The sequence below is a fragment of the Hyalella azteca genome, unplaced genomic scaffold (genome assembly GCF_000764305.2).
Source record: "Hyalella azteca isolate HAZT.00-mixed unplaced genomic scaffold, Hazt_2.0.2 contig6751, whole genome shotgun sequence".
NCBI classification, from domain to species: Eukaryota; Metazoa; Arthropoda; class Malacostraca; order Amphipoda; family Hyalellidae; genus Hyalella; species Hyalella azteca.
The window spans coordinates 334410-361398 of NW_025936903.1; the positions used below are offsets into that span (position 1 = coordinate 334410).

Consider the following 26989-nt stretch of genomic DNA (forward strand, 5'->3'; position numbering starts at 1 on the left):
TTCAATACCAGTTTCTTGACTTTTAGAAAAGGTAATTGGATGTAAAAATATTGGCCCACAACTGATTGCCTATTAAGTGAAGCCAATTGAAGCCTTTTGATGTCAACTCCAATACTCGGTCAGCCTCGTTGACGATGTTTTTCAATGTGACGCCGCTTAAAATTTGCAAGCCAAATTTGCCATTACCTTAGACGCGTTAGCGGCAAAAGCGCTCTTCCCAAGCTGAATATCGCTGAGAATTTGCGCCTGGTAAATATTTGGACATCTTTAGAGCTCGGCCTGGACTCCGTTTTGCTGGGGTATGGCCAAGGAACACACGCACTTTCCTATTGTGCGATTATACTGCGACGTATGTAAACTGGGTTGCTTACGGCTGCTATTCTTAACGGGGATGTTGGCGTCTGGTAAATGCGACGCAAAACAATAATTACCTCGATATTACGCAGGACTTTCTCGTGTAAAGAAAGTGCTTTTTCGTAACGGCTTGCAGTTTTTTTTATCATTTTATTCAAAGCGCTATTACGTAACGTTAATATGGTTGCAATGTTGCAAAAAAATTATTAGGTCTCGACAAACAAAAAAATCTTTTGAATTGAATAGTTGGTAATTAAAAATTTACATTTTCAATGTATAGGAATTAATTCGATGTATTTTCCTTTTCTTTGAATTGTTTAGTTAAGTAATATTTAATATTTTCTTAGTTATTAGTGAAATACACCAGGATTGAAACATCAGTTAGTAACTTGGCTCGTTCATTTAGCACCCCCGTTGTTGCAGCCAGCCGTAACGCGACTGTACGCTCCACAATTTGCAAGCATTCGTTTGGCAATCGATCGATTTAAGACAATATTCATCTACTAAATGAAAACTTTGTTGTTCAATACTGTCCATTTAAATTTTAGATAGGATTGCACTGAATCACCTATAATGATGCATAGCGGTTAGATATTTGCACGAAATTACCTATCATTTAATTTATACCAAAATTTATTAATATTTAGATCGGTTCATTTTTGGAAGTTTTGCGAGTAAATACGCACAAGCGTTGCAGTTTAGTGTAAATTATCTTCCTAATGACATCTCGAACAAATGTTGAATGATTTTCTTTGAATTCTTAGTGGATGATATTGATCGCATTCTATATCAATAATTTATTTCAGTGCTGTATTTTTATCAAAATTATATTTTATATCAATATTGTATCAATAATGTTTTTGTTGCGTCGCAACAATGGTATTTATTTGTTCATACATAAAGCAAATGTAAGAACAATGATGCATTTTTTGTGAACTGCAAGTCAGTAGTAAAGAATATTGTGGAATCGACTTATTATTACAGGAAAACATATATTTTACGACAGTGAAACTCAAGGTCATTATAAAACGTTTTATTTATACATATTTATTCCACATTTTAAAAGATGGCTCGAGTAAAAAGGACAAGATTTAAAAATACACAACTGAACCGAAACGAACATACCGCATGACTGTAATCAGCTATGAAAATGGACGATTGACTTATTATTGACATCAGAAACCCAGCGTTGAAAATGTTCGTGAAATAAATAAATCGTATGCACTAAACTTCATCACTAAAATACATAAAGTAATGCCTATAACATCCTTACTAATAATGTACACAATAGCAGCATTGAGTCGTGACCTAAAATGTTCTCTGACAATACTTGTGCATCTAAGAAATGACGATCCTTTTCATTAGATCCGTAAAAACGAAGACTGATTCATGAAAAATCGGTCGAAAATATTATGACCATCCTTTCAAAATAAGAAAAGAAAATTTTCAGAATATAGACTTTTTTCGTATGGATTGTCTTGAAATGCAAGGTATGAGTAGAAGTTTTATTTATGTCATCGCCTCGTAAACGCCGAGGAAGTTTTGTAGATTTCAGCGCATTGGGAAGGTAGTTTTCAACATGAACTAATTATAATATTATATATTCGTTGTGCAAATAAATATGTTGCACTAACAGTTTATATTGTCGGAATCAAGAATTTGAAGTGATATAATTGCTTTAAATAGAATAATACACCTAACATTCATTCGAATGCAAATGTCAATATTTGATTGAAGAAAGTCAGTGCGGTTAAGCAGGTCATAAACTTAAGTTACTTTTGAGTATTTCGAATAAATCCTTTCAAGAGCTTAAGGGTAGAATGTTCCCTTCATTTGTTCAACTCTAGATCAATATTGTTCAATGATATCCGACAACGGACTACTCTCTCCAGTCAATGAGAGAGAGCATCGGCGCTCATAAATCAATGAAATAAAACCAAGATCCGATCGATACTGTGCTTATACTGCGTAGTCACTTGAAGTGCTAAGTAAAATTAGAACCGTTCACCCTGAGATTCTCTTGGTCCGGGATAAGAATATATATAAGTGGTCGGCAAAGAAATAATGCAAGAACGACATGACCATGAAGGCCCTAACGAAAGCTTGTAATGAAATACAAATAAAATACGTGCTAATATTTAAACTCATGGATAATCAACAGAAGGTGTGAACTGAAATTAATGAAATGATAGGTGTTGGACATATGTAATGGTACGTTAGTATTTACAAGAAAATCACATGTCAGACATCACGTCACCAATAGATTATAATTACAAGAATAATCCCTTCGGTTGCAGTAACTACGTATCGACAGTTTCCCTGCTCATTTTCTGAAGCTGAGAACCTCTAAACACCTTTACTTCCGTCAATACAATTGTACATACACTTTCAGATCCTACTAAGCTTAAACACATTCAAAAATTCGGCTCGAGATAGCGTTATTCTTAAATTACTTTGAATGTTGCATATGAAAAATAGATTCGCTTAATTACAAAATATTCACTTCACTACATCAAATCAAGGGCAAGAACGAGATAGACAAGCATCATAACAAATTCTCACCAGAAAAAAATAAAAAAGGAGCAACCACGTCAATAAAGAGTGAGATTGTCAACAGAAACGAGACAAAGTAACCTGAGAAAATTATGGCATAGTCTAACGTAATTTTGTGTAGGGTTTATGAAGAACAATACCCTGATGACCCAAGCGTCAAACGATTAACAACGATGGAAAATGAGAGCCTATGGTCTCACTACACACCGATTTTTTGTGACGATACAACGTAGTTAACTTCTGTTATTCATGCAGGCTGAGATTAAATCCTGTTGGATTCAAGTTCTTACTGAGCTTTAAGTTATTTTTTCTGCTCAGCTGCATGATGATGTTTCAATGTAAAGTCCGACTTCGTGAATACCATGAAGCTATTTTGCTTGATTGTGTACAAAATCGCGGTGTGTGTTGCGGACTTAACGTAGTGCAATCTAGCGACACCAAAGGAGCGTCTTGTATTCTTGAGAGAGACAGAATGACTCGTACTACTGCACACACGTTAACAGCAGCTGCTAAAAGCCACGTACGATCCAACGCTAGCACATAACACAACTTGCAGCCACCGGAAATACATTAGAGATCGAAGAGAATACAGAGTGCAAGAGCATTCACATCACGCAAGTGTAGCGATGTAGTAGCTATGCTGCATCACGCAAGTGTAGCGATGTAGTAGCTATACTGCATCACGCAAGTGTAGCGATGTAGTAGCTATGCTGCATCACGCAAGTGTAGCGATGTAGTAGCTATACTGCATCACGCAAGTGTAGCGATGTAGCATTAGAACGCAAAACACCTCGCCGAAACGATCGCCTGTTGCGTGCTGTAACAACATCATAGTTGTGATGTGCGCGCTGATAACAATGTACGTTTCAGTGGTCGGTGGTAACTGCGCCTAGTGAGTTATTAGGGAGACATTATAAAACACCACCAGGAGCTGCGAATGGACGTCTAGATCTTATTATTTACAGAGCTTTAATTCCTAATTAGCAAAAAACGTGGCAGGATATTGCTGCGACACCCTCGCACTGCCTCAATAGCAGTTATGACCTCAATTGGGGCAGGCATAGTGATGCAAAATAACACGATAACAAATTTTTTCTCACCTCAAACCCGTTGTCATCTTTAATAATGTTAATTAATCCGCTTTTGTTCAGAAAACTTTCCATGTCCGTACTTTTAACAAGTAAAATAGCTGCAACAATTATCTACCATGAGTTCGCCCCAAATACAACGAGCAGTAAAAGCCATTAGAAGTATATCGTTGTAATCACAGTATCATAATGAAAAAGATTGGCATGTTCATAATCTTCACCGCCATCAAGGCGTCATGACAGATCTTAAACCTTATTCATCAAGTGCCTCTTCGTGCAATATTTTTTGCAGGGCAGTTATTTCAATCTGTTGCAAGATGGGTAACAATTTTACTGCTCATTTACATTTTGCATTTTTTCATCACCCAGGGGTCTTATATTGTCAAAAATGGATCCAACAAATAAACTGGTTTGATAAATACAAACGTTCAAAAACTGCGCTTCAAGGCAGTTTGTTTACCGGCATCTGCCCCGGAGTATTTGTTACATGGCATTGTCCCTTCAACACTCGCATTATTGAGGCGATTGTATAATGAGCAATCCAGGAGTTTAAGTAATATTTTGATAAATCAAACTCATGACATCTCTTGGACAGCGAAATTTCTCTCGAATTAATACGCGATCGGAGAAATGATTGAAGGCCGTTAGATTTTGTTAATAACCAAGAGGCTGTGTAACCGTATAATCAGAAAATGTTTACAACTGTCTATTTAATTAGCTTTGGGAATACTAGATTCTGTTACGTTACGTAGCTTTAATCGCCTTCTAATTACATCACTGATTGTATTTGGTTGACACGCATCTCTAATTTCATTTCCCTAGTTATTAGTTCATGCTCGATGAAAAAAGAACTAAACAGGAATTGTTGCTTTGAATCTACAAATATTAAAAAAAACATCTCACAGATTCGTAATAACGTACAGATGACACAAATAATCAAATCGTAAAAGTCATATTGATAACAGTAGTAACGTTCGTATGCAGGATATTATGTAGATGCATGTACCGCAGTTACACTCGATACGCACGAGTGACCGCGTACAGCATAGCGGCCGCGAAGGCGACATACGAGCGCGTGACGCGGTGGGTCGCGGGACAGGCGGCCGAGGGAGAGTCGTGAGAGGGCGCCAGAGCGGAGGCCGTACCTCAGAGGAACCTGTTGGGGTGCTGGTAGATGTCGTTCGCGTGGGTGCTTTGGGTGCTCACGTTGCTACGGTTCAGGCATTGCTGCAGGGCGAAAATTAATCATTTAATTATGATGGCCTCTGAAGATAGAGATTGCGAGTGAGCATATTGAAAACATTGACGAATGTCGAGATACTAACATCGACGAGAACACGAATAAGAGTGTGAGAACATGGAAACCTTTGTAAAATTGAAGCTAAAGACGACTAAGAATATGCGCCCTAAGCTCCAGTTTACCGAGGTACTAATGAAGGAAGAAAATCGGATGGGATTTTTTTCCGTAACCTAATAACTAATAATAAATCAATAGACTGAGCAGAATTCACTGTCAATTTAATAGTTGAAGATATTAAACATACTTTTCTTGAAACGATAGTTTGTTTCAAGATGTTAGATGGTTTCCAGAGACCAGCTCATGCAAAGAGACCATTACTATAGCGGCAGGTTACACAAGTCCAATTACAAGTTCATAACTCACCGCTTGTTTACGCTCCCAGGATTTCATGGCCATCTTGTACTTCTCGAACTCGTGACACCAGTCGCTGTACACCTGCAGCGAGAGACGAACCGCCATTATTGTAATGTTATTGTGCAATGTACAACTAATTCACGTGTGTATGTAGGTCAAGGCTAACAAACAGCGCTAAGGTTCAATGTATCAACGCTAAGGCCTTCCAGGTCAATGATGATCTGTATTCTAAACACTGACACGACAGCACATGTTATAGAGAGAGAGTTCCAGTCACAGGAAATTATTGTCCGTATTGTTTAGGAGGCTATGAAATTAACATTAGAAATCAATTAATGAACAATCACAATCACGAGTTAAAAAAGCTGTGCAACGTTAGCGGCAATACATGGAACCACAAACATCTTGTTACATAGTCATCAAATTTTATAGAATATAAAATTTCTAACATTGTAAAACCAATTGTTGGTAAGCTCACACATAGTTCAACCCAAATTTATTAACTGGAATTGCAATCCAATTGAAAAACATCACACGTACCCGGTAGAAATGGAACTCAGCCGCGTGATTCTTCTTAACACGTCACCTTTTGGTAGTCGTTGGATCTGGCGGGCGCAGAGCAGCGGTCTTAACACGTCACCTTTTGGTAGTCGTTGGATCTGGCGGGCGCAGAGCAGCGGTCTTAACACGTCACCTTTTGGTAGTCGTTGGATCTGGCGGGCGCAGAGCAGCGGTGGGCGTCGACCGTAATGTTGTAGGAACACACGATGTTGCCGCCAACTTTGCAGTCGTAGCGACCAGCGTCTTGCTCCGTCACGCTCAGCACCACCAGTCCGTGCTCGCTCGTCTCGATGTACTTATCGTGCCTGCAGCACAAACGTTCCAAACCAACTTGAAATTTTATCGATGAGACATGAGAGTCAAAACTATTCGTAATGCAATAATTGATGACTGCTTATGATCTTTCAAAATACTCCAATTTGACTAAAAACGCATCATAATTTTTCCCGAGAAATTTGTCGTAAGCGCAAAATGGTACAAAAATTGTTTACATGACACTCTCAATTTGATTTTTTCATTATTTCTTTATATTCGTAGATTATCTTTTTAAATTATTTTAAAATTCATATTCATATTAATTGGGAATCAAAATAGTAATCTTCGTGACTCAGCCAATAAAATAATTCTGTAGGTAGGTATATGTTGGGCTATAATAACAAGGTAATATTTGAGACATGAGGTAGCAAGACTGACCGATATCTGATCTGATATTTGCCCTTCTCCTTGGAGTAGTGGTGCCACGTGACGTCCTTGAGGGCGATGGGCCGCGGCAGCTTCACAGCGCAGCCGAGGTGGACGCTCTGCCCCCACGTCACGAGCATCTTCTTCTTGCCGATACTCGCGTCACACACGCCGGGCGTCAGGCCTGTCACGTCCTGCAGCAGCCTGTAACACGGGGCAAAGCAGGTTAAGTTGCGTCCTGCAGCAGCCTGTAACACGGGGCAAGGCAGGTTAAGTTGCGTCCTGCAGCAGCCTGTAACACGGGGCAAGGCAGGTTAAGTTGCGTCCTGCAGCAGCCTGTAACACGGGGCAAGGCAGGTTAAGTTGCGTCTTGCAGCAGCCTGTAACACGGCGTGTAGAGGCAGGCCGTGTAACAAGAAAATACCAATTTTCAGAACAGTTATATAACATATAAGTTATATTCTTGCAAACCTTAATAAATAACTACACGCAGAATGTATTATCGAGTAAATCGAATTTTAATTATAACATGGAGTAGTTATATGACAGGTGAATATGTAGATGGATGGAAAAATAGTACAAGTATGAGCATTAGCATATTTTAGAGGAAGTGATGGTGATGGATGAAGTGATGGTGAATCTAAACACCGGCAATAGTTTAGCGAGAAGCGAATCATCGATGATTAGTAATAATATAGAAATGAAATCTAAAAAAAGTGTATCATTACGGAAAATCTTGCTATTATATATCGGAATTATAGAGGGAGGAACAATTACAGATAAACTCTTAACCATTAGGACACCATGGGAATGTATATTACAATAACAGATGTGGCACCGCTAACAATAACAATAACACCGCTACCAAGAGACAGAGAGATATAGAGAGAGAGATAGAGGGAGAGAGAGAGAGAGAGAGAGAGAGAGAGAGAGAGAGAAGGCTTACCCAGGTTGGTAGGGTCGGCATGTGCCGGCATCCTTGTCCCAGCCACAGTAAGGATCCTGTGAGCATCTCAAGCAGTTGTCGTAGCGACCGTGGCACAGCAGCAGGTCAACTTGTCGCAGTCTGTTGTCCGACGCTACGTACAAACTCTGGTGCTGCAACCACACATACAAACCAGTTCGCATATGAGAGCAGTGTGAACAACTTAAAATCTATGGAACATAAACTAGTTGAGGTGTCGGGTAAAAATGTTGGGGTTGCTATCAAATAGTGCAAATAAGCTGTTAAATTTAAAATCAAATCTAGATTGTTTTCAATTATTAAGAAATCTATTTATATACAAGAACCGTAATAGGGTATTCGAGGACTCTTCTAAATTCTGCTCCCATAATGCGCAAAAACCTCATCATGAAACATGTCTAAATAAAATCTACAAAATTTGTTTGTGAAGGTTGCCCTCTGAGAAGTTTCGTCATTATACAAGTTAGATATAGACTTTAATTTGTCTTGATATTTGTCGTTGGTTCCTTCTAACTCAGTAAAAAAACACTTCCTTAACCTACGTGAATCAACTCCATAAAAACACTACAGTTCGCGTCTGTGCATTGCACCGTATAACACTATAATTACCTTCACAAATTTCCTACAAATGGAATGCATAATTCTCTTGAGCGGCATTGCATGAACTATGTGCAAACAGAACAGAATATCCTTCAAATATATTGCTTGCAATGAACAAAGTAACGTTATTCTTGGAGTTTAACAGCTATACACAACTAGAACTTCTTACATATTCAATTGCAAGAGGAGTGAATCAGACTCGACAAGCTCTAGACAAAGATATTTCAAGCCTGCGCTGCTCAAAACTGAACTACCAATACACGCGATTGAGGTTTACACAGAATAATTGATCGAGATACGAACAAAACGGAATGCTAATCCATCGGAATCGATGAGCTGAGCTCCAGAAGTTTATGTTTGATACGTTCAAGACGAAGGCACTGGAGGAGAGACGACACTCAACACAATGCAAACATCGCCACAAAATTCTATCCAATTACCAGGGCAAACACGCGCACCAAACTCTGGCAATCTCGCATGTCGGAAGGGGTGAAAGAAGGCGTCGAATTTAAGGGAGAACTGAATAGATCCGTGGATGCTGCTCCTCGTTTGTCACGACAGAACGGGACAAGAACGGCGTATATAAACGCATTCTCCCCTATCATGCCGCACAATAGACAACTTGTCTTGCCAAGTCGGGAAAAATATTTCAAGAGAATGAACCAAAGACATTTAAAGTCAATTATAAGAATCATGTAGAATACACTCCTGTCGAAATTAAAAAATAAAGTAGGGATGACGATTTTGACAAATCAGGAAGCTCGATGTAAGAAGGTGGTGATAAAATATAGGAGGCCAATGTATATCGTACTTTGGGGGAGATGTTGATGGCTGTGATGGGCTCAGGAGTCGTCACTTCGTATACGTCGAGCAGCTGCGAGTGCGACATGCCGTCCGCGTCCAGCCACTGCACCACTTTGTATACGCGGCCTTCAACTGCACAACGATCGTTTAGAAACATTAACGTACATTAAAATAATATTGTCATGTCTACGTTCTATTAAATTCTATTACATTATTAATTCTAAATATATTACATTATTTAATTCTAAAAGAAATTTTAGAAGGAGGTTAATAATTGTCGAGACTTCTATGCGCGCAACTTGTGCTGAACGTCACATCCACATAATTAATACTGATGAATATATGAATACACCACGTACTCGATGATTAGTTTCCATGTAAAAACTGCATACCTTGTCTCTGGTATTAACCCCATTAGGCGCTATGTTACCCTCAGAAACAAACGCAACCGTGATGTTGACATTCATCCTTAAAAATAACGTGTGATGTAAACCGGTAATTAGGGAAAACTTCATATTATAGTCTTAAAATATATAAATAAGATACTACTTCATATCATTCGAGGGATCAATTAAAAAAACACACAATTCGGTCAGCTTCGGGCTTCTATTTTGAGAATCTTTGTGATTAAACTAAGTAATGTTAAGTCATGTATTAACTCACTGGAACCAGCGTAGTAGACGGTGTAGGTGGACGATATAGGCGAGCGGGTGTCTGGAGTGACCTTATCTACGACCAGGTGAGTGAAAACCAAGTCTCTCTTGAAGTAAACCGGCGTGTGGTGTTCGTGAGAGACAGCCTCGTCCATCAGAGGGTGAGACTGCAGGAACGTTAACACGTTGTCTGCAACACAACAACATCCTGTGTCAACGCAACTCCAGCTTTCAAAGTCGATTAACTTGCCGTTCTCTTCAACAAAATTAAAATGCATAATAACAAGTATAGAATCTGCGAATGGTCTATTGAAACTTGCGCCTACATGTGGACAAAAAAATGACCGACAAAAATTGGAAACGTATCACGACCATTATAAAACACGGATGTAAAGAAACATCGAAGTGCAAAATATATACAAATCCTAGCCGTACAAGCGATGGCATATAGCTAAATTTTATGGCGAATGCGCCCTACCACAGTTTAAATAAGTACAAATAAATGCAATTGCGACTGATTGTTTACACGTGCATCGAGGGTTGATGAAGAGCTTCAAAAGATAACTCGCATGATAAATAATTGCCGAGAGATTTGTTGCACAGTTTTGATCCACATCCACGTTGCAGGCTAGCCTTCCCATGACAATTGAATATAAGTCATTGAGTGCCACGCTGAACTGATACAAGCGTTGCTATGTTCTGCACTCTGGGCAAGATTTGTCAATTTAATTGTTGCAGAGGTCATCACAAAGAGCACGACAACTATCAGATAATCAATTAATTGTGCAGTGTCAGAATCATTTATGAATCATCAGATTAACATTTCAGAATCATCACAAGAATCATAACAATCAGAATCATAACATTTATGCAATCACACTGTCTAATAACATTTATGAAATCTCTTCGTAGTCAATTAATATTTACGCTGTGTAAGTATCCTATACAATTTACGCAGTGTCAGCAATTTAACATTTATGTGCTGTCAGTTTCTATTAACATTTCGGCAGGTTCAGTAACTAAAGACATTTTAGCCGAGTCAGTATATGAAAACATGTATGCGATGCCAGTATTTAATTTTTATGCATTATCAAGATATAACACCATTTAAGCAGCTTTGTATGCAAGCATAATCGTGAATATGAATTTATACGATCACAATTGTGAATATGAATTAAAAAAATTCATAATCAAGTACATGATTTTAAAACAATTCATAATCGTGAATAAGAATTTTTAGAATATGAATTCATTAACGATATTGAATAAATCGGACAGGTTAGACAAGGAATGAAAAATGATTGCAGAAACCGAACTTCCATTAATAAAGACACCATTATTATTGAAAAATCTTAGATCCTAGAACCTCTACCAAACCTACCTAAACTAATGTAACCTAATGAAATTCATAAGTGGGCCACCACCAGCAAGCAACATATATAAATGAGATGTGTCGTGGTCTGTGATGTGCTGCGACGGTGAAAAATTAGCTCGCCCCTTAACAAAGCGACCCAGAAGTCGGGCCACGAATTGATTTGCTCTGGACAATAAGACTTGTGACCCAAAAGTCCTTTGTGTATGCAGACAAATGAAGAACAATCGCGTAACTCGGAGAGTTCTAGTGTCTCTCTGTACGACAGCGGGACAATGACTCGCCAAATATTCTAATTTCATAGTTCAGTGACATGAATAAGACTAATATTGTAATCGTTCGCTGCTTTGATCCCCAGTTTATCAAAGCTAAGACATGAAAGGAAATTCATTTTGGAACATTCGGAGTGAATTCAAATATACTTCAAAGACCAAAAGCAAAAAAGTTTGCCTTGAGAATTAACACATTTAGGTCAGATTGACAACGTAAAAACCTGGCAATTAATTCAACTGCACCCGTGAAATAGGACAGAACTGTGTTATCAGAACACTAGATGTCCTAACAACATTTGAGACTTGCAAAATTCTGAAACAGCAAAGTCAGTGACTAGTTGACGCACTATCCTAGTCTTGGCTTGCGAATTTAAGTCACTAAATTCACTTGACAAAGTCACATTCGTCGACGCACCGCCACATGCTTCGTTCTCCATCAAAACCAGCTAAACTCACCCGGCAATGTCTGGGACTCGTTGACGCACTGCCCCGGTCTAGGCTCTGGGACTTTGGAAGTGAGCACGGGTAGCCAGGCGGAAGAAGACGTGGCTTGTTCCTTGAAGCGGCCAGCGAACGCCTTCTGGATGGCATCGAAGGTGAAGGTGCAGATGGCAGAACCCATGAGACCGTTCATGCTCGTAGTGAACACAGCGTAGAACTTCGAGTCGTCGCCGGGGATCTTGTACACGGACTCTAACCAGTGCAAGGGAGAGCCATACTTGTTAGGGGAGCAAGTTTTTACTTATGACGGTAGAAACGACAATTACTAAAACGGTAAAATGAAAATAAATAAAAGTGAACACAGATGTAGTAGTGAATGAAGGAATTAATTAAGGGATGAAGGAAAAATGTGGAGTAATCAAGAGTATATGGCTAGATAATGAAAAGGACGAGAGTTCGAGAAGAAAGCTTAAAACGGGGCTCGTATCGAAATAAATCGAATTTCTTCGTATAGATCTATAAATTATGCAATAAGAAAAGCTAATTACTGAGGAAGAAGGAAATTAGTATCTGTAGAAAAGCAAGTCTTTGTGAAAGATATGCAAATGATTTGAGAAAAAAGTTAAATTGGTTAGGAATGTATTTAAATTAATTAAATAGCTAAACACTGAAATAATTCTGCACACATTTGTGAACATGTTACATAATTATTAATAGCAAAATTATCGAGTAATAAGTTCTTCGACACGATAACCGTAAAAAGTTAATGAGGAAAAACAACGACCCAGTGATTCGTTGCTACTGATGATGTCCATGCCCGAAAGGAAAAAAATAAAGAACGCCCATCATCAGCGGCCTTAAACTTCCATCGCCTCCACACACAATCACCCAATCTGGAACTCACGAATTTCGTTGAAGTAGAAAGGAAACTCCCCAGGAATGGAGCAGTTGAGCCTGGCTTTGAGGTAAGTAGCCCAGTTCTGCGTGAGAAGGTTCTTTCCTCCAGTATCTTTTTTGCAGACTCGTGCCACTCGACTGTAAATGTTCTTGCCACAGTTGATGTATTCCACGGCCGTCTCGCGGAAAAAGAACATCACGTACTCGCCCACGTCGTACGAGCCCACAAAGTTTGGCTCTGGCAGGGGCAAGATTCGCATATATTTTTTTAAGGAGCCTAGGAAACGAGGAAGATCGTCCGCAATAATCTTACCGGAAAGAAATTAAGATAATGTTTAGGAGCCAGGTTACTTCTATAATATAAAACAGGTAAGTTCAGCTATCCTTGAGCTTTTGTTCTGAAGCTTGATATAAGAAATTAAAATTATTGGTTAATGCGAACGTTTAATATTGTATAATTTGTTGACTAAAAATCATAAGTCAGTAGACGTCTTCAGCGAGAGTATGACCTACATACCTTTTAATATGAGTAGTAAACGAAATTATTTGTTTATTAAATGCAGCAGCTTCATATTCGTAATCCACATTTGCAAAAGTTCACTCCAAACAACGAATTCTCTCACGAGAACATGGGAGGCCATTAGCAAATATTATGCATGTATATAAGGTCTAATACTTACTGTCAAGCCACTTGGAGTCATATTTAATGGTCCTCTTGAAGGGATACTCCCTCCTCTTGGTGGTGGTATTGTAAAGGTCTCCTCTGAAGATGACGGTATCAGCTTTAGTGAACTCTGCGACGGTGCCGCTGTATAGGCCCGCCAAACCACCAGGGTTGCCGTGTTCCACCCACACGGCCGTGTTGTTGTCGTTAGGATCAAAGGGACATCTGCCGACGCCTGAACCAATGCCTGGCACGTGCTCTTGCCGCTGTAGGTGTGATAAGTTGCCCTGCGACCAACACCACATTCGGGGTTATAATCACGCTCCAGAAATATGATACATCTCAAAATTCTTAGGCGTAAAGATGATCAGTCGAGAAGTGTCATGTGTTCACATTGAAATACTCGTGTTACTTTTTGAATGATTAGATGCGAAGGCACATGATCCTGACTTCAGGATATTAATTCAAACTTAAGAACAAGACGCAACAAGTGATTGTGTTGCGACATCTCGCTTAGCAGCAAGTAAAATGATAAAGACGAGACAACTCCCGCAGCAGCAGGTACAATAAGACAACTCCCGCAGCAGCAGGTACAATAAGACAACTCCCGCAGCAGCAGTATACAATAAGACAACTCCCGCAGCAGCAGGTACAATAAGACAACTCCCGCAGCAGCAGGTACAATAAGACAACTCCCGCAGCAGCAGGTACAATAAGACAACTCCCGCAGCAGCAGGTACAATAAGACAACTCACATAGATGACCCAGTCCTTGGGGTTGTGCGCGTTGGTGCCGCACACGTAGAGCCTGTCGTCGCTCATGGGCTGTATCACCCGCACGTGGTTGCGGCACTCAAAGTTCTGCGTGGGTACAACTTGCATTAATTTTTCAAAATCTGTAATTTTGTTTAAAATCACAAGTTTGGTTCAGCAAACAAGAACAAATACATTCTCATTTGATCCTGCGCTGAGTGAACGCTTTCACAATCGTTTCACTGGAATGTCAGATGAGAATGATGGCGTACTAATGAATATTTATTCCAGCTATGGCCACAATGCCGACGCGTTCATCAATATTTGTTAGCTTCGACAAGACTAATAAAAAAATTTCATTCAACTCCTCCTTCAAAATATAACTGCAATAACGCACATAGAAAAAATTATTTCGAATTCAACTGACTTTCTAGAACAAAATTTGAGCTAGATTTTTTAGGTCACTATATACAAACAATGGAAATATAATCTTTCTCACAAGATCTTCAAGTTTATCTCATATTTAGAGTAAGCTACCTATTCATTGCACATATATACTTAATTATATTTACTTCGACTATAGTAGGTTTAGATTTAATTTACACAATGCGTACTTTTCAAGTAGAAGCATGAAAATTAATCGAAATTTTAGGCGAATAAAAAGGAATGAGATAGTATCTGTACTCTGACAGTTCTATCTTATCAAATTAATGTTCTTCGTGAGAAATGGCAATGAATGTAACAAATAATCTCATAATGCATTGAGCACTAACCAAATGTCAAGTTAAGGTTGCAACGTTTGATAAGAAGACAACGAGAAGCTTGGTAGGAAGGAATATGGTGTCAGCAATACGTGTGAGCGAGGCGACCACAATGGCAGACAATACAGCAAAAGCGTGTAATAATAGACTGCAAGCCTACATGACCAATGGATATATCCACACACTGTTAGAAAAAATATAACTCAGTACTCACAGCAGTGAGTGACAGAGAGCGCATTTTCTCGTCGATGAAAGCTTGAGGTCACGAACAGACGGACGGACAGACGGACATGGCGAGCACAATAGTGCATTTTTTCCATAAATGAGAAAATGCGCTAAAAACGGTCCCACTGGCGTTCTAGTGGCCGGCCGCCCCGTGAAAATAAACTGTTTCGCCGTTTTTATCAGATGTATTACGGATTTCTAGCGTTAAATTAGAATAAAAACGGCGACGCGGTGTTCCTTTTCACGTGCCGACCGGCCACTGAAACGCCGGTAATACCGTTAACGGTAATTTATCTAACAGTGCACTAACTGGCCAATATTGAAGAGTTAGCGACTCACCTCAGACTTGCCTCTGTTGACGCACGTCGCGATGCTCGTCGGGTCAAGTTTCACTGAATCGCCCTGCAAGTAAACGAATGCGTCCGATATTAAATTATTAGGAAAAAATTGTTCTATTATATGTTAGAAATGTTAGTATATGCAACAATTATTGAAAAAAAAACTTGCGTCATAAGTTACAAGTTACAGCTGGGGAATATTTCAAGTGATAAATATTGAGATGTTCTTTGAATGGTTTCCTCACCTCGCAGTTGGTCAGAGAGATGTTGCTCAGTGATACTCTGAACACTCGGTCCCTGAAATTAAATATTATTGGAATTAATTACGTCATATAATGAAGTCACATATAAGTAAACAGGCTTTTAAGAAAAACAAAATCTGACAGGAATAGCCACGTCAAGAATTTAACACAGATAAAATCACGGAGATTTATTGTTATAATTAAATGATACGACAGAAAAAATAATTTCATTTTTATAATAATAACAGTGCAAGGTAACTGCTATGGAAATTTGATTTGCGGCACAAAGTCAATTAAATAAAATCTAAATAACATGACCATGTCGATTTTGCTTGATGTATAAATAAATATCAAAACACAGTTTAAAGACAGATAAATTTTATTAAATTATTCACATTATCATTTATGACTTCAACAGAAAATTAAAGAGAACTAAACAAACAAAACTAAGGACCAAATGACATTCATTTCACAGGCGCATTACACACACATGAATCGTCGACGACTTGGATACCGTTCATGAATAAAAACTCGCGCAAATGACAGAGCGTTGAGCTCAGCAATTAATTTTTGTGAAAGAAAACGTCGAGGTAGTAGCTACACCTCGGAGGCTCACGAGGATAAGCGAGGTCGTGAAAAAGGTGCTGATGGATAAGGCTTAAACTCCCATATGTGCATTTGACATTTCGGGAGATGCATTAAATCTGAATTAAATTCGATAATAATATAAGTTAGAATCATAAATTACTTTGCGAATAGTCAACTTTCCAACAGCTTGTAAACATGAAATTCTGATAAATTCAGCAATTCCAACAATTATTGAGACTCCAATCTTCAAAAATAAAAGAAATAACGATTAAAAATGTTGTCTAGCGATGCAGCTAAAACGATCCGTGGTGGCTTCTGGGTGAAATACGACCGAATAAAACGGATATTTTCGTTTCTTGAAAATAAAATTTTGCTTATGTTAATAATATGCTTTCATTATAAGAAATTGTTCTTAGCTTCATGAATAGATAACTTTGATAACTTGAAGAAATTTCAGACAAATTTAGCTAAATCATCTTATTAGTGACTTTAATATTTTAAAAATGGAATAAAAATAAAAATTCTTAGAATAACGTTCAGAGTTTCATCGAATTAAATATAGTAATGCCTGCATGCGACACATCAAGCCAAATCTGAAATGATCAGATGATACTTTTTTGATTAGGTACTGTTCCAAAACCTTCATTTCGGAAGAGTGTTGTTAGGGATGCTTTCAATCTACTTCAAACTACATTGGTTTCTGGATAGAAAGCTTACAAGACGTTTACCCTATGAATCTGCATGCCATTTTCATAATGCTATCAACATGGATGAAAATAAAGGATCTAATGTAATAAGATTTTCCTCGAGTTACTCCCATGGTTGGATTTTGGGAGGCGAGCTCAGATCTGACTATATAACGGCGGTCAGCACAGCAGCTCATAATCATAACGTAAAAAAAATACCGTAAGTGCACCTCTCACACTCCTGATGAATATTCAACGAAAAAAATACGCATTGCCCAAGATATATACTAAGAGCATAACGCCCTAATCCCTGACATTCCAAGAGACTAACATACATCAAATCAAGGAAATGGAAATTCTGAAATGGTCACTGAGTACTGATATTTGGTGTAAGGTTAAAATTCAAGCCCGTATTTTTTCATTTTTCTTTTTGCAAATCAACAAGACAACTTCCATACGTTCTCCAAATATCCCTTAGTCATCTGGATCACAGGCATTTGCCCCCTGTAAACAACCCACAATCACTGCAATCCACGCTTACCTGTTCTCTCATACTTAACGCCATCACTCACATCCTCTTCATTCAGCATCAACTCCATCGTAACTAACCTAGCTCTCCCTCATATGCCTCGCAGTCCATCATTAGGTGCCCAACATTTCACTTCACACTCCTATCTCATAAACCACTCGTCATGTCTCCATTCATTCCCTCGGTATGTATCTTCATCCACACCCAGCACCTCTGCTAAAACTAACAATATAAGCAACTATTCACCTTGCTATTCCACCTAACAGTAGGAACCCACTATTCGCCCCCAGCTATTTCACCTAACAATAAAAGCCCACTATTTGCCCCCTGCTATTCCACCTAACGATATTAGCTCACACCATCGTCATAAATGGGTTAGACAAATAAGGGAAACACCCGAGAAAGCCACAAAATATATCTTAGTATGTGTAGGTCAACCTCTTGCCGTAATTACAGCCTCAATTCTCTGAGGTATTGATTCATACACATTGTGAATTGTTTCCAAAGGAATATCAACCCATTTTCCGTTAAAACTTCCTCCAGCTCTGTTATAGACGATGGCGGCGGGAATCGACTTCTGACTTGCAGCTCTAAAATCGACCATAAATGCTCAATAATATTCAGGTCTGGTGATTGTGGCGGCCAAATGAGATGCTCGACTTCATTAGAATGTTCCTTGTGTCATTTTTTAACAATTTCAGCTGAATGGATCGAAGCATAACCATCTTGAAAGATGGCGTTCCCTTCCGGAAACAGTACTTCAACCATCGGATGAACTTGGTTCTCTAAAATTCCTAAATAGTCACGGCTGTTGATTCTTCCATGAAGAGGAATCATTGGTGCAAGGGATTCCCAAGAAACAGAATCCGAGATCATCACAGATCCGGCGCCATGTTTTACGTTTGGGAGGAGGCAGCTTGGATTGAATGACTTTTGGCTGTCTCCAAACGTAAACTCGGACAGAGGTTGCAAATAAGGTAAACAATGATTTGTCAGAGCTCACATTTTTCCATTGCTCGAGGGACCAATTCTGGAGGCTTTTACACCACTCTAAACGCTCTGAAGCATTTAAATTGGAAACCGGAGGTTTTTGAATAGCAGCTCTTCCATATAATACAGATCGGTACAGCTCTCGGCGGACAGGCTTTATGGAAACAGGGTTCTGTAGGTGTCCATTAAGGTCTGCAGTAATTTTAACAACCCCGGTCTTTCGATTGCCTCTCACAATTCGATTTTGGTAACGACGGTCTCTCTCAGACAACTTCGACTTAAGGCCAGACCTGTACTTTCCCGAGTACGTTTTTCATTCTGTTTCAAAATTAGTCATTACTTTTGAGACAGTACCTCTAGAAACGTCAAGCATTCGGGAAGTTTCTGTCACACTGGCACCTGCCATCAGAATGGCACCTGCCGTCTCTAGAAACGTCAAGCATTCGGGAAGTTTCTGTCACACTATGGCACCTGCTATACGGGCACCAGCAATTCGGCCTCTTTGAAAGTCAGAGAGGCCTGACATTTATAGGTTAGGTTATAGACACAAAAAATTTACTAAAAATATCTGTGCAAGCAAGGATAAAATATCCATTAGCAGCAAAAAAAAAAAAAAAAAAAACAATAAAACATAAAAATATGTTACGTTTTCATTATTTATAACATGTTCAAAAACTGCCATACCTAAATGTGAGGAGTTGCATGAACGTCACCTTCCCATTAGGATTAGATAGCTTTATGAGTAATATTAAGAAGTTGGGGTGCGAACTGTACAGTGTATGCGGGAGCAAGTTTAATATGCAATAATGGACAAAAATGTAGCACAATATTATCATAGGATTTTTTTTCACACAGGTGCTAGGTAAAAGCAATTGCAGTTAAAATCGAAACTAATTAGAGGTGGAATAATCTAATTCAAATTCGTATTATTCTTGTCATATTACCAAGAATTTGCCAAGGTATCCGATTTAACTCATATAGTCTATTTATTCGCGCATTAAAAAACCATCAAAACACAAAATATGTTTTATGAACAAGATTGGCGAAGAAACGCGTTTTGCATCCGTAGCAGTACCGCAAGAAAAGAAGAGTGATCAGAACGATGAGTTGTTAACGTTGGACGAAGAGCTGACGATATAGCAGATCAATTTTAAAAATAAACGGCGGTCTACGAGTAAATGAAGGCGAGCTTTTGAACGGTCAATGCTGCCAGTATAACAGCATTATCATCCACAACGCCATCAGGTCAAGTATCAAACGGCAAAAGAATCAGTACCCGCAACAGCACGAGTATCAGCAATAGCAACAACGTAAAGATGCTGCAACAACAGCAGCATGAAGAAGAAGCAGCAGAGCTATAAGTGTGTTGCAGAACTTCACTTGTTGCAAACAGAGAGGCGCTCGGTTCTCCATGATGATTTATGCACGGGATTCTTAGCACGCTCGACCACTCAAGAAAACACGCTCTCGCAAACCGCCGTCCGCCCACAAAAAAGAATCAAGGCTCATGAACAACAGCCGCTGCTGACAGCTTAGCAAACTCAAGCTCCGGGTTCCGGCTGGTTGAGTAACTTTATAGCGACCAAGAAATGAAACGAACAAGATTCTTATTGAGTAACTTTAAAAATTATGTCGAGTTTTCAGGTTTTCATAATTGACGTATACGTTGGCAGTGTTTAAACCTATCCGAATAAAAGCCGTACAAGACTATGTCAGTTGATAATAATAAAAATGGTATCAATGACGTTTCATAATCGAGCAGCTAACGCAATAATGCGTTTTTTGGTAATAACTGCTCGCATTTACAAAAAAATGGCCCAAATCAAACAGAAGAAGAACAGTGAAATTAAAGGTTAAGTGCCAACCTGGAAGACAATCGAAAGTAAAAATCTATAAATAATTTAAGCACAATAAAGTGGGCAAAATCACTCGTATCAAAGTTAGCACCAGGAAGCAATTGATGAAAATAGCAAATTGAGGAGATAACAGTTGTAACATTTATTAGTAATTGCATAATAAATGATGTCATACCATGCAGATGCGGGATCTTTAATTGCGATCACAATCGCGGTGACGTACATTACCTCGAGTTCGCCGCGCACCAGACAACATAGGAGACTGCACGGTGAGCCAGACAAAGAGCTTTAAATGAGACGCTTCGCCAACGAAAGGAGGCAGCAGCCGTTCGAAACGCTTGGGTGGATGGTATTTTACTGACCTATAGAACTTATTGGTAACGAACGTATACTACTTGTATGTATGAGCCACAAATCGGTGTGCAAACCCATTACGCTCTGAATGCAGGGCATCTGAGACAAAATCGAAACGAAGGACATTCATCATGTCAGAGACGCAGAGAACGAAAGGCATCACGGCAGAGACGCTAAGAATAAAAAACATCATGACATAATGAAATATATGACATAATAAAACATCATGAATAATGAAAGGCATCGTGGCTGAGACTCTTCCAATGGAAAAAATCAAGACAGAGACGTTAGGAATAAAAAGCCTCACGAGAGAGACGCAACAAACGGTAAGCAACATGACAGGCGCTAACAATGGAAGGCATCATCGCAGAGACGCGTACATAGAAAGGCATCGTGCCCGACGTTACGAATGAAATGCACCATGATAGAGGCGCTACAAATAGTAGAGATCGTGACAGGCGCTACAAATGAAAGGCAACATGGCTGAGGCGCGTCAAATTAAAAGCATCGTGACAGAGACGTTACGAATGGAAGGCATGACAGAGACGCTGCGCATGGGAAGCAAGAAATTTCAAGGTGCTGGATGAACAGCACAACCCCAGAGAGAGCTGCCAAGCGCTCAGCCGGGCAGGTAATGACTCCATTACAAAGACCGGTTCTTCCAGTACAGAGGTGTGGAGACCCCGCCGGCAAGGAGGCAAAAGTGAAGGGTTGTAGGATGGGAGGTGGGTTAAAGTGAGGTTGAAATAAACGTTAATATTTGTTGAGTTTGATCTTGACATTCAGAAAAATCAAAAAGTATTAAATGGACTTACATTGCGCCGACGTAGAGCGAGTCTCTGTTCTCATCCAGGTGGAAAGTTCTGTAGAATAGGCGGCCACATGAGAACTCTTGGACGTGTTCTGTAAAGGAAAGGAAATCACTGTTAGAGATGTACAAAAAATAAGCTAAACACTGAATGAACATTGTAAAGTACACGCATAACTAGAAAAATTACAGCTAACTTCGTACAAGTCACGGAACATTCTTCAATACCAAAGGGGCTGATGTCAGAATGCAAAGTATGCACATGAATTTATTGATTGATCCTTAATGCCCACTATTAAAAATTTCCACGTTGAGCCTAAAAAATTCATATTGAATTCTAAGCCCTGAAGCAAAATGATTCATCCATTACATAAAATTTATTCCGTAAAGTAAGCATATACTTTCTAAAGAATGGTGTATTTGAGATGCGAGAATAACAATTCAAACACAAGAAAGATTATCGTAATTATGACACAAACGTATTCCAGTCAGTGGAGCTTGGAATGAGTTTCCAACGGCAACAGCCGAAAAAAAGTAAACACATTTTCAGTTACAGAATACGATTCTTGTTTGCCAATATCTTCCCACTGTTAGGTAAAACTAGATACAATCTTCTCAGCATATGGAGGAGGCAGCCTAACCACAACTTACAAATTCGCGGAATTTCTGGGGTCCTTGGACTCTCCACTTCGAGCCATAATAACTGGGCCCCCTGCACTTTCGAGCAACCAATAATACTGTTAAACTAACAAATGCAACCTGGACATTTAAAAAGGAAACTAATTTACATCGCGACTTACTTTGTTGTTTGTTTTTCAGTTTTGTTGTTTTTAGCAAAATTATATGGGCACCGAGTATTAGATAAGTAGCAACCGTCGAGTTTTGCGGAAGGAGACGAGCGCAAACTACAAAGCCTTAACAACTCAAGTCATTACGGGCGTAATTTGGATCAAGAAAACAACTCGGGAATCAGCTTTTCGAGAGCACTAAGTTGGGTCATTCCTAGCCGAGCTAGCAGCAGCTCAGCATGGCTAGAAAGCAAGCAGAGCGGCAAAATCTGATGTTTATGAGGGTAATCTTGGCAGAGCTAAAGCGAGCCTAGCCGTCTGCCGACGACGACGCAACTGGCGCGTGTGTGTGTATATATAACCATTTATCGGACTTATCAAGAGCTCCATTTTCGGGTGTTCAGGATTGTGCATGGGTATCTCTTCCAAGTTTTTGAACATAAATAAACTTGAATTATTTACCCTAGTTTACCGCGTTTACCATCTTTTTGACGTCAACTAAATGAACACAACACAGGTTAACGGAGAATGAGTCGCAACACTCAGGTTAGCCGCAATACTCGCAATAATACCTCCAATTCTCTGCAGATGATCGCTGCAGAGAATAGGAGGAATCCCGCAGCACTTATCAGCGATCGCAGACGCGTCGCTGGAGCAGCCCACAATGGAGTGGATTTGGTCCAGATTTGGAGGGGGAGGCATTTAGCGCGACTGAGGAGCCGAGAAAGCTGCGCTGGATCGTGTAGTTTGTTATGAGAAGTAGCATCTGGTGTAGCGACGGGGACTTGCCTCAATGGGATAAGTTGACCTCTAAAGCGAGGCGATATCACGCGGATCAGACAAAGTTACTGTCCACATGATCTTGGTTTCACTGAGATCAGAAATATGCTCCTATAGACAACATGCAACGTCGCACTGCACTTGCTTCCGTGGGCTTGCTAAAATTCTCGCATAAGGTTTGAAATGGATGTAGCTTAGCCGGAGATAATTTCAAGTGAAAATTATTTCGAAAACTCTAGTTTACCAATCACAATAATTCATAAAACAGTCGAACAACGGCGAGAGTCCAGACGCACAATTGAAAGCAAGAAAAACATGAGCCAAGAGTTGCCCCCTACTCTATTTAAATACACTCTGATCTCCTGCATCATCCCTTGCAATAATTCCAGTTCAAGGGAGACTACACCCTGTACGATGCGAATAACGAGCTCTAGTTTCTAGTCAAATTTGAAAGTTCCCTGCGAAACAACGTCAGATATGAGCTTGGATGGCTAGAAACGGGTGAAAAAATCTGAAACTTAATTCGAGTTATGGAAAGGATACGAGTAACAACGGGCCGGAGGGTCCGACGTATACATACAAGATAACCTCGTTTAGTATCACAGATTCTTTATGGTTATCTCGACGAAGGCCCATAGTCGCCCAGCAATCATGCTGCGCCAAGTTTTAACAGGGGAGCCTGGATGGTTACGAGAGGGTGTGGCTGACGCCCCGTACGCTGGGTCTCTGATGGATTACACGCAGCAAAGATCAAAGACGATCTCGACTTGACGGCACAACAGATCAATTACTTAGCAGCGGTGCAACAGCGACGATCCTTAATGACTCTTGCATACAGCGGCTCAGACACAAGGCCTGCATTCAGACTACAAACTTTAAATTCGCCTAAGAGGCAATCGTAAAATAGGGCTACGCGCAAGTATATATGGAACACTTGTCTTTTATATTTTAAACTTTAGAGATTTAACTAAGCTAGTTGGAGATATGAGATAACAATTTTGAGGAAGCCATGTTACTTTACAGTCGTTTAACAAGAAAGGATAATGAAGCCGTAGCCGTAATGAAAGGTTCGCGGATGACTGCAGGTTAACATGGCTGCCAAAAATATTGTACGCATAAATCTCGAACTCCACACACCCTTGAGTTTGAAAGTTATAAGCCCGTCTCAGGTGCGATATTTCAGCGCTGGCATACTTTCCTTGAACTCGCAGCAAGTTCAACCAAGTCCACACAAACATTTAGCTTCGGTGCTGACGGTTCTCATGGCGGCGCAATGCCAGTATTCAAAGCATGCACGCTAACGCGCCATGGTAAAACACAATCCATCTTGTGTTCCACGGTAAAGCAGTCCGGGACCGTCACAAAGCCAACACAAGAGGGAAGCCTGAGAGTGTAACAGCAAGGGAAACCTATTCTCTCCGTCAAAACGTATTTGCATGCCGGCCGGAAGAGGCAGCGGTGCTTTAGGCTGCGTTGTAGTTCCCTTCTGGCGTCAGTACGCTGAGCGAGTCTCGAGAGAGTGATAGTAACAGCTAACGATCGTTTTGAAGAACGGGGGGTGGCAATGATGACATGAATACGTTATGCGCAGAAACATGAGGACTCTGACGAATACGAAAAAAGAAATATTGTTCTGAAACTAAATTCGACGTAATTTTGTATATTGTAGAGCCTTCCCACAATATAAATTCATACTGTGGGAAGGCTCGAACGCCTCGGGAAGAGGGTGACAGGCCTGCTAAGCCTGCACTTAGAGAGCAGATGTAGGCCGATATATGCACGAATGTAGGCCTTTACAGATGCCGTGCATAGGCCTACGACGAAGTAGCCTGATGAACACGTCACTCATGGGGCTCAGCAATGCCTGCACGCAACACATGGAATGTGTGATAATACAGGAATGTCTGGCACAGCACAACCTCAACGTCACGAATGGGAGGCGCTTCTCAATAAACATGTCGATGTGACGTCCTAAAGAGGCCTCAACAACTCTTTGAACGGCGCAATTTGTACTGCAAGACACTGCAACGACAGTTTTTTTAGTATTATAAGAACCGCTAATTATACATGATCGCCAAAAGAAAGGATGTATATGCCTGATTTTAAAAAAAGTGGTTACAGCAAAATTATTCGCTTGCCAAAGGTAGGCCTTAAGTGACTGCGAATAGACCGTCTAACGATTTTGTTACTTAGTATTCCTAGCTGTGTCACATTTTACTAAATATTCTAATCAGATAAAGAGTATGAAAGAAATACTGTCTTCAAGTACCTGGGCTCGAAACATAACTTCAGCATGAGGTGGTTAAAGAGTTTATATTAGCATGCACGGGAGCTCGAACTTGCTCAGACTGGAATTAAAATTTAATTGAATGCTGAAGAATTACATGAATTTGTCAATGGACACATGGTCGCTATATTTTGCTTAAACGCTGTTAGGGAACGCCTTTCAATATGATAATTTCGGCAATTGTTAGGTTACGTTTATTGTCATTTTTGTTTTTGAGTGAACTATTATGTGACTTCGTGTAGACCTGCCTTATGTACCTCGTCATTGCTATTTGATCAACCAGAGGTTAGTACTTGCATTGTTTATCGTGTGTTAATCTTCCGTGTTGACGTAGTGGTGGCCTTTCTGTTCTGGTGATATTGAATTTATCATTAAATTAGTTGGTTATTTATGTGTGCTATATTCATTCGTTAGTGTTGTGTTAATTCAAGTCCTTAATTTGTCTATTATTTGTGCTTTTTCAGCGGGGCTCTGAACCTGTGACATGATTATGAATTAATAGACAGAGCTAGTAAGACACACGGCTTTTAGTTTTCCATTTTTGGTTTCTTGTATTTATCGTTCATTAATTATTATAGTTTTTAATTTATAATTTTTACTCATTCTTCATTGCGATCATTGGTCAAATATCTGGGATCAAAGAAAATTTATTTACTGATTAGTCCATAACAACGCAAGTGCGTGAGTGAAAAATTTACCTGTTGCGTGTCATTATAACATAATTGGTGTTCCATTTTTGATGGTTTATAATCCAAGAGTGCATTGCTCGGAACAGGATCCACGAGATGCTCGCCATTGAGAAGTTATAATGAACCATTCGCGGCCATCCATCGCGCTCGCGATTAAGCTTCGGTGCGCATCAATTGCTACTCGAAATGCGGCCAGCGGCGGCGGGGCCATAGCATGATTCGCATGCCTCCACGGGCACCATCGTCGAGACCTGATTTATGCCGTCACGACACAGCCGAGCTGGACGCATCGATGTGGCAGAGCTGGACGCATCGATGTGGCAGAGCTGGACGCATCGATGTGGCAGAGCTGGAGGGCCATAGCATGATTCGCATGCCTCCACGGGCACCATCGTCGAGACCTGATTTATGCCGTCACGACACAGCAGAGCTGGACGCATCGATGTGGCAGAGCTGGACGCATCGATGTGGCAGAGCTGGACGCATCGATGTGGCAGAGCTGGACGCATCGATGTGCCAGAGCTGAACGCATCGATGTGGCAGAGCTGAACGCATCGATGTGGCAGAGCTGGGAGCGTCAATGAGGTAAATAGACCAGCAGTGTTGTACAGAGTTAAGCAGTAGCAATGTGGCAGACGCGATATGACAAATCGGACAAATATGAACGAGCTATTACTTGTAATGTAGACGCAATGAGCGGCAGCTATCTGTACGTAGTACTGATAAGGCTTGATCATCTAAGGCTTCCTCGACAAGAA

General features: G+C 40.0%; 1 protein-coding gene across 1 annotated transcript; it reads right to left on the bottom strand.

Moving 5' to 3' along the window:
• Positions 1-1372: 1372 nt before the first annotated feature.
• Positions 1373-23177, bottom strand: LOC108666623 (semaphorin-2A). Its single transcript, XM_018153536.1, has 15 exons — positions 23048-23177; positions 21695-21782; positions 15880-15931; positions 15636-15698; positions 14314-14418; positions 13575-13845; positions 12902-13132; positions 12013-12249; positions 9923-10102; positions 9267-9391; positions 7838-7989; positions 6904-7095; positions 6344-6515; positions 5659-5730; positions 1373-5222 (listed from the first exon to the last, which is right to left on the bottom strand). Exons 1-15 carry the CDS (start codon positions 23175-23177, stop codon positions 5142-5144), a joined length of 2151 nt encoding a protein of 716 aa, XP_018009025.1. The 3' UTR covers positions 1373-5141.
• Positions 23178-26989: the final 3812 nt, after the last annotated feature.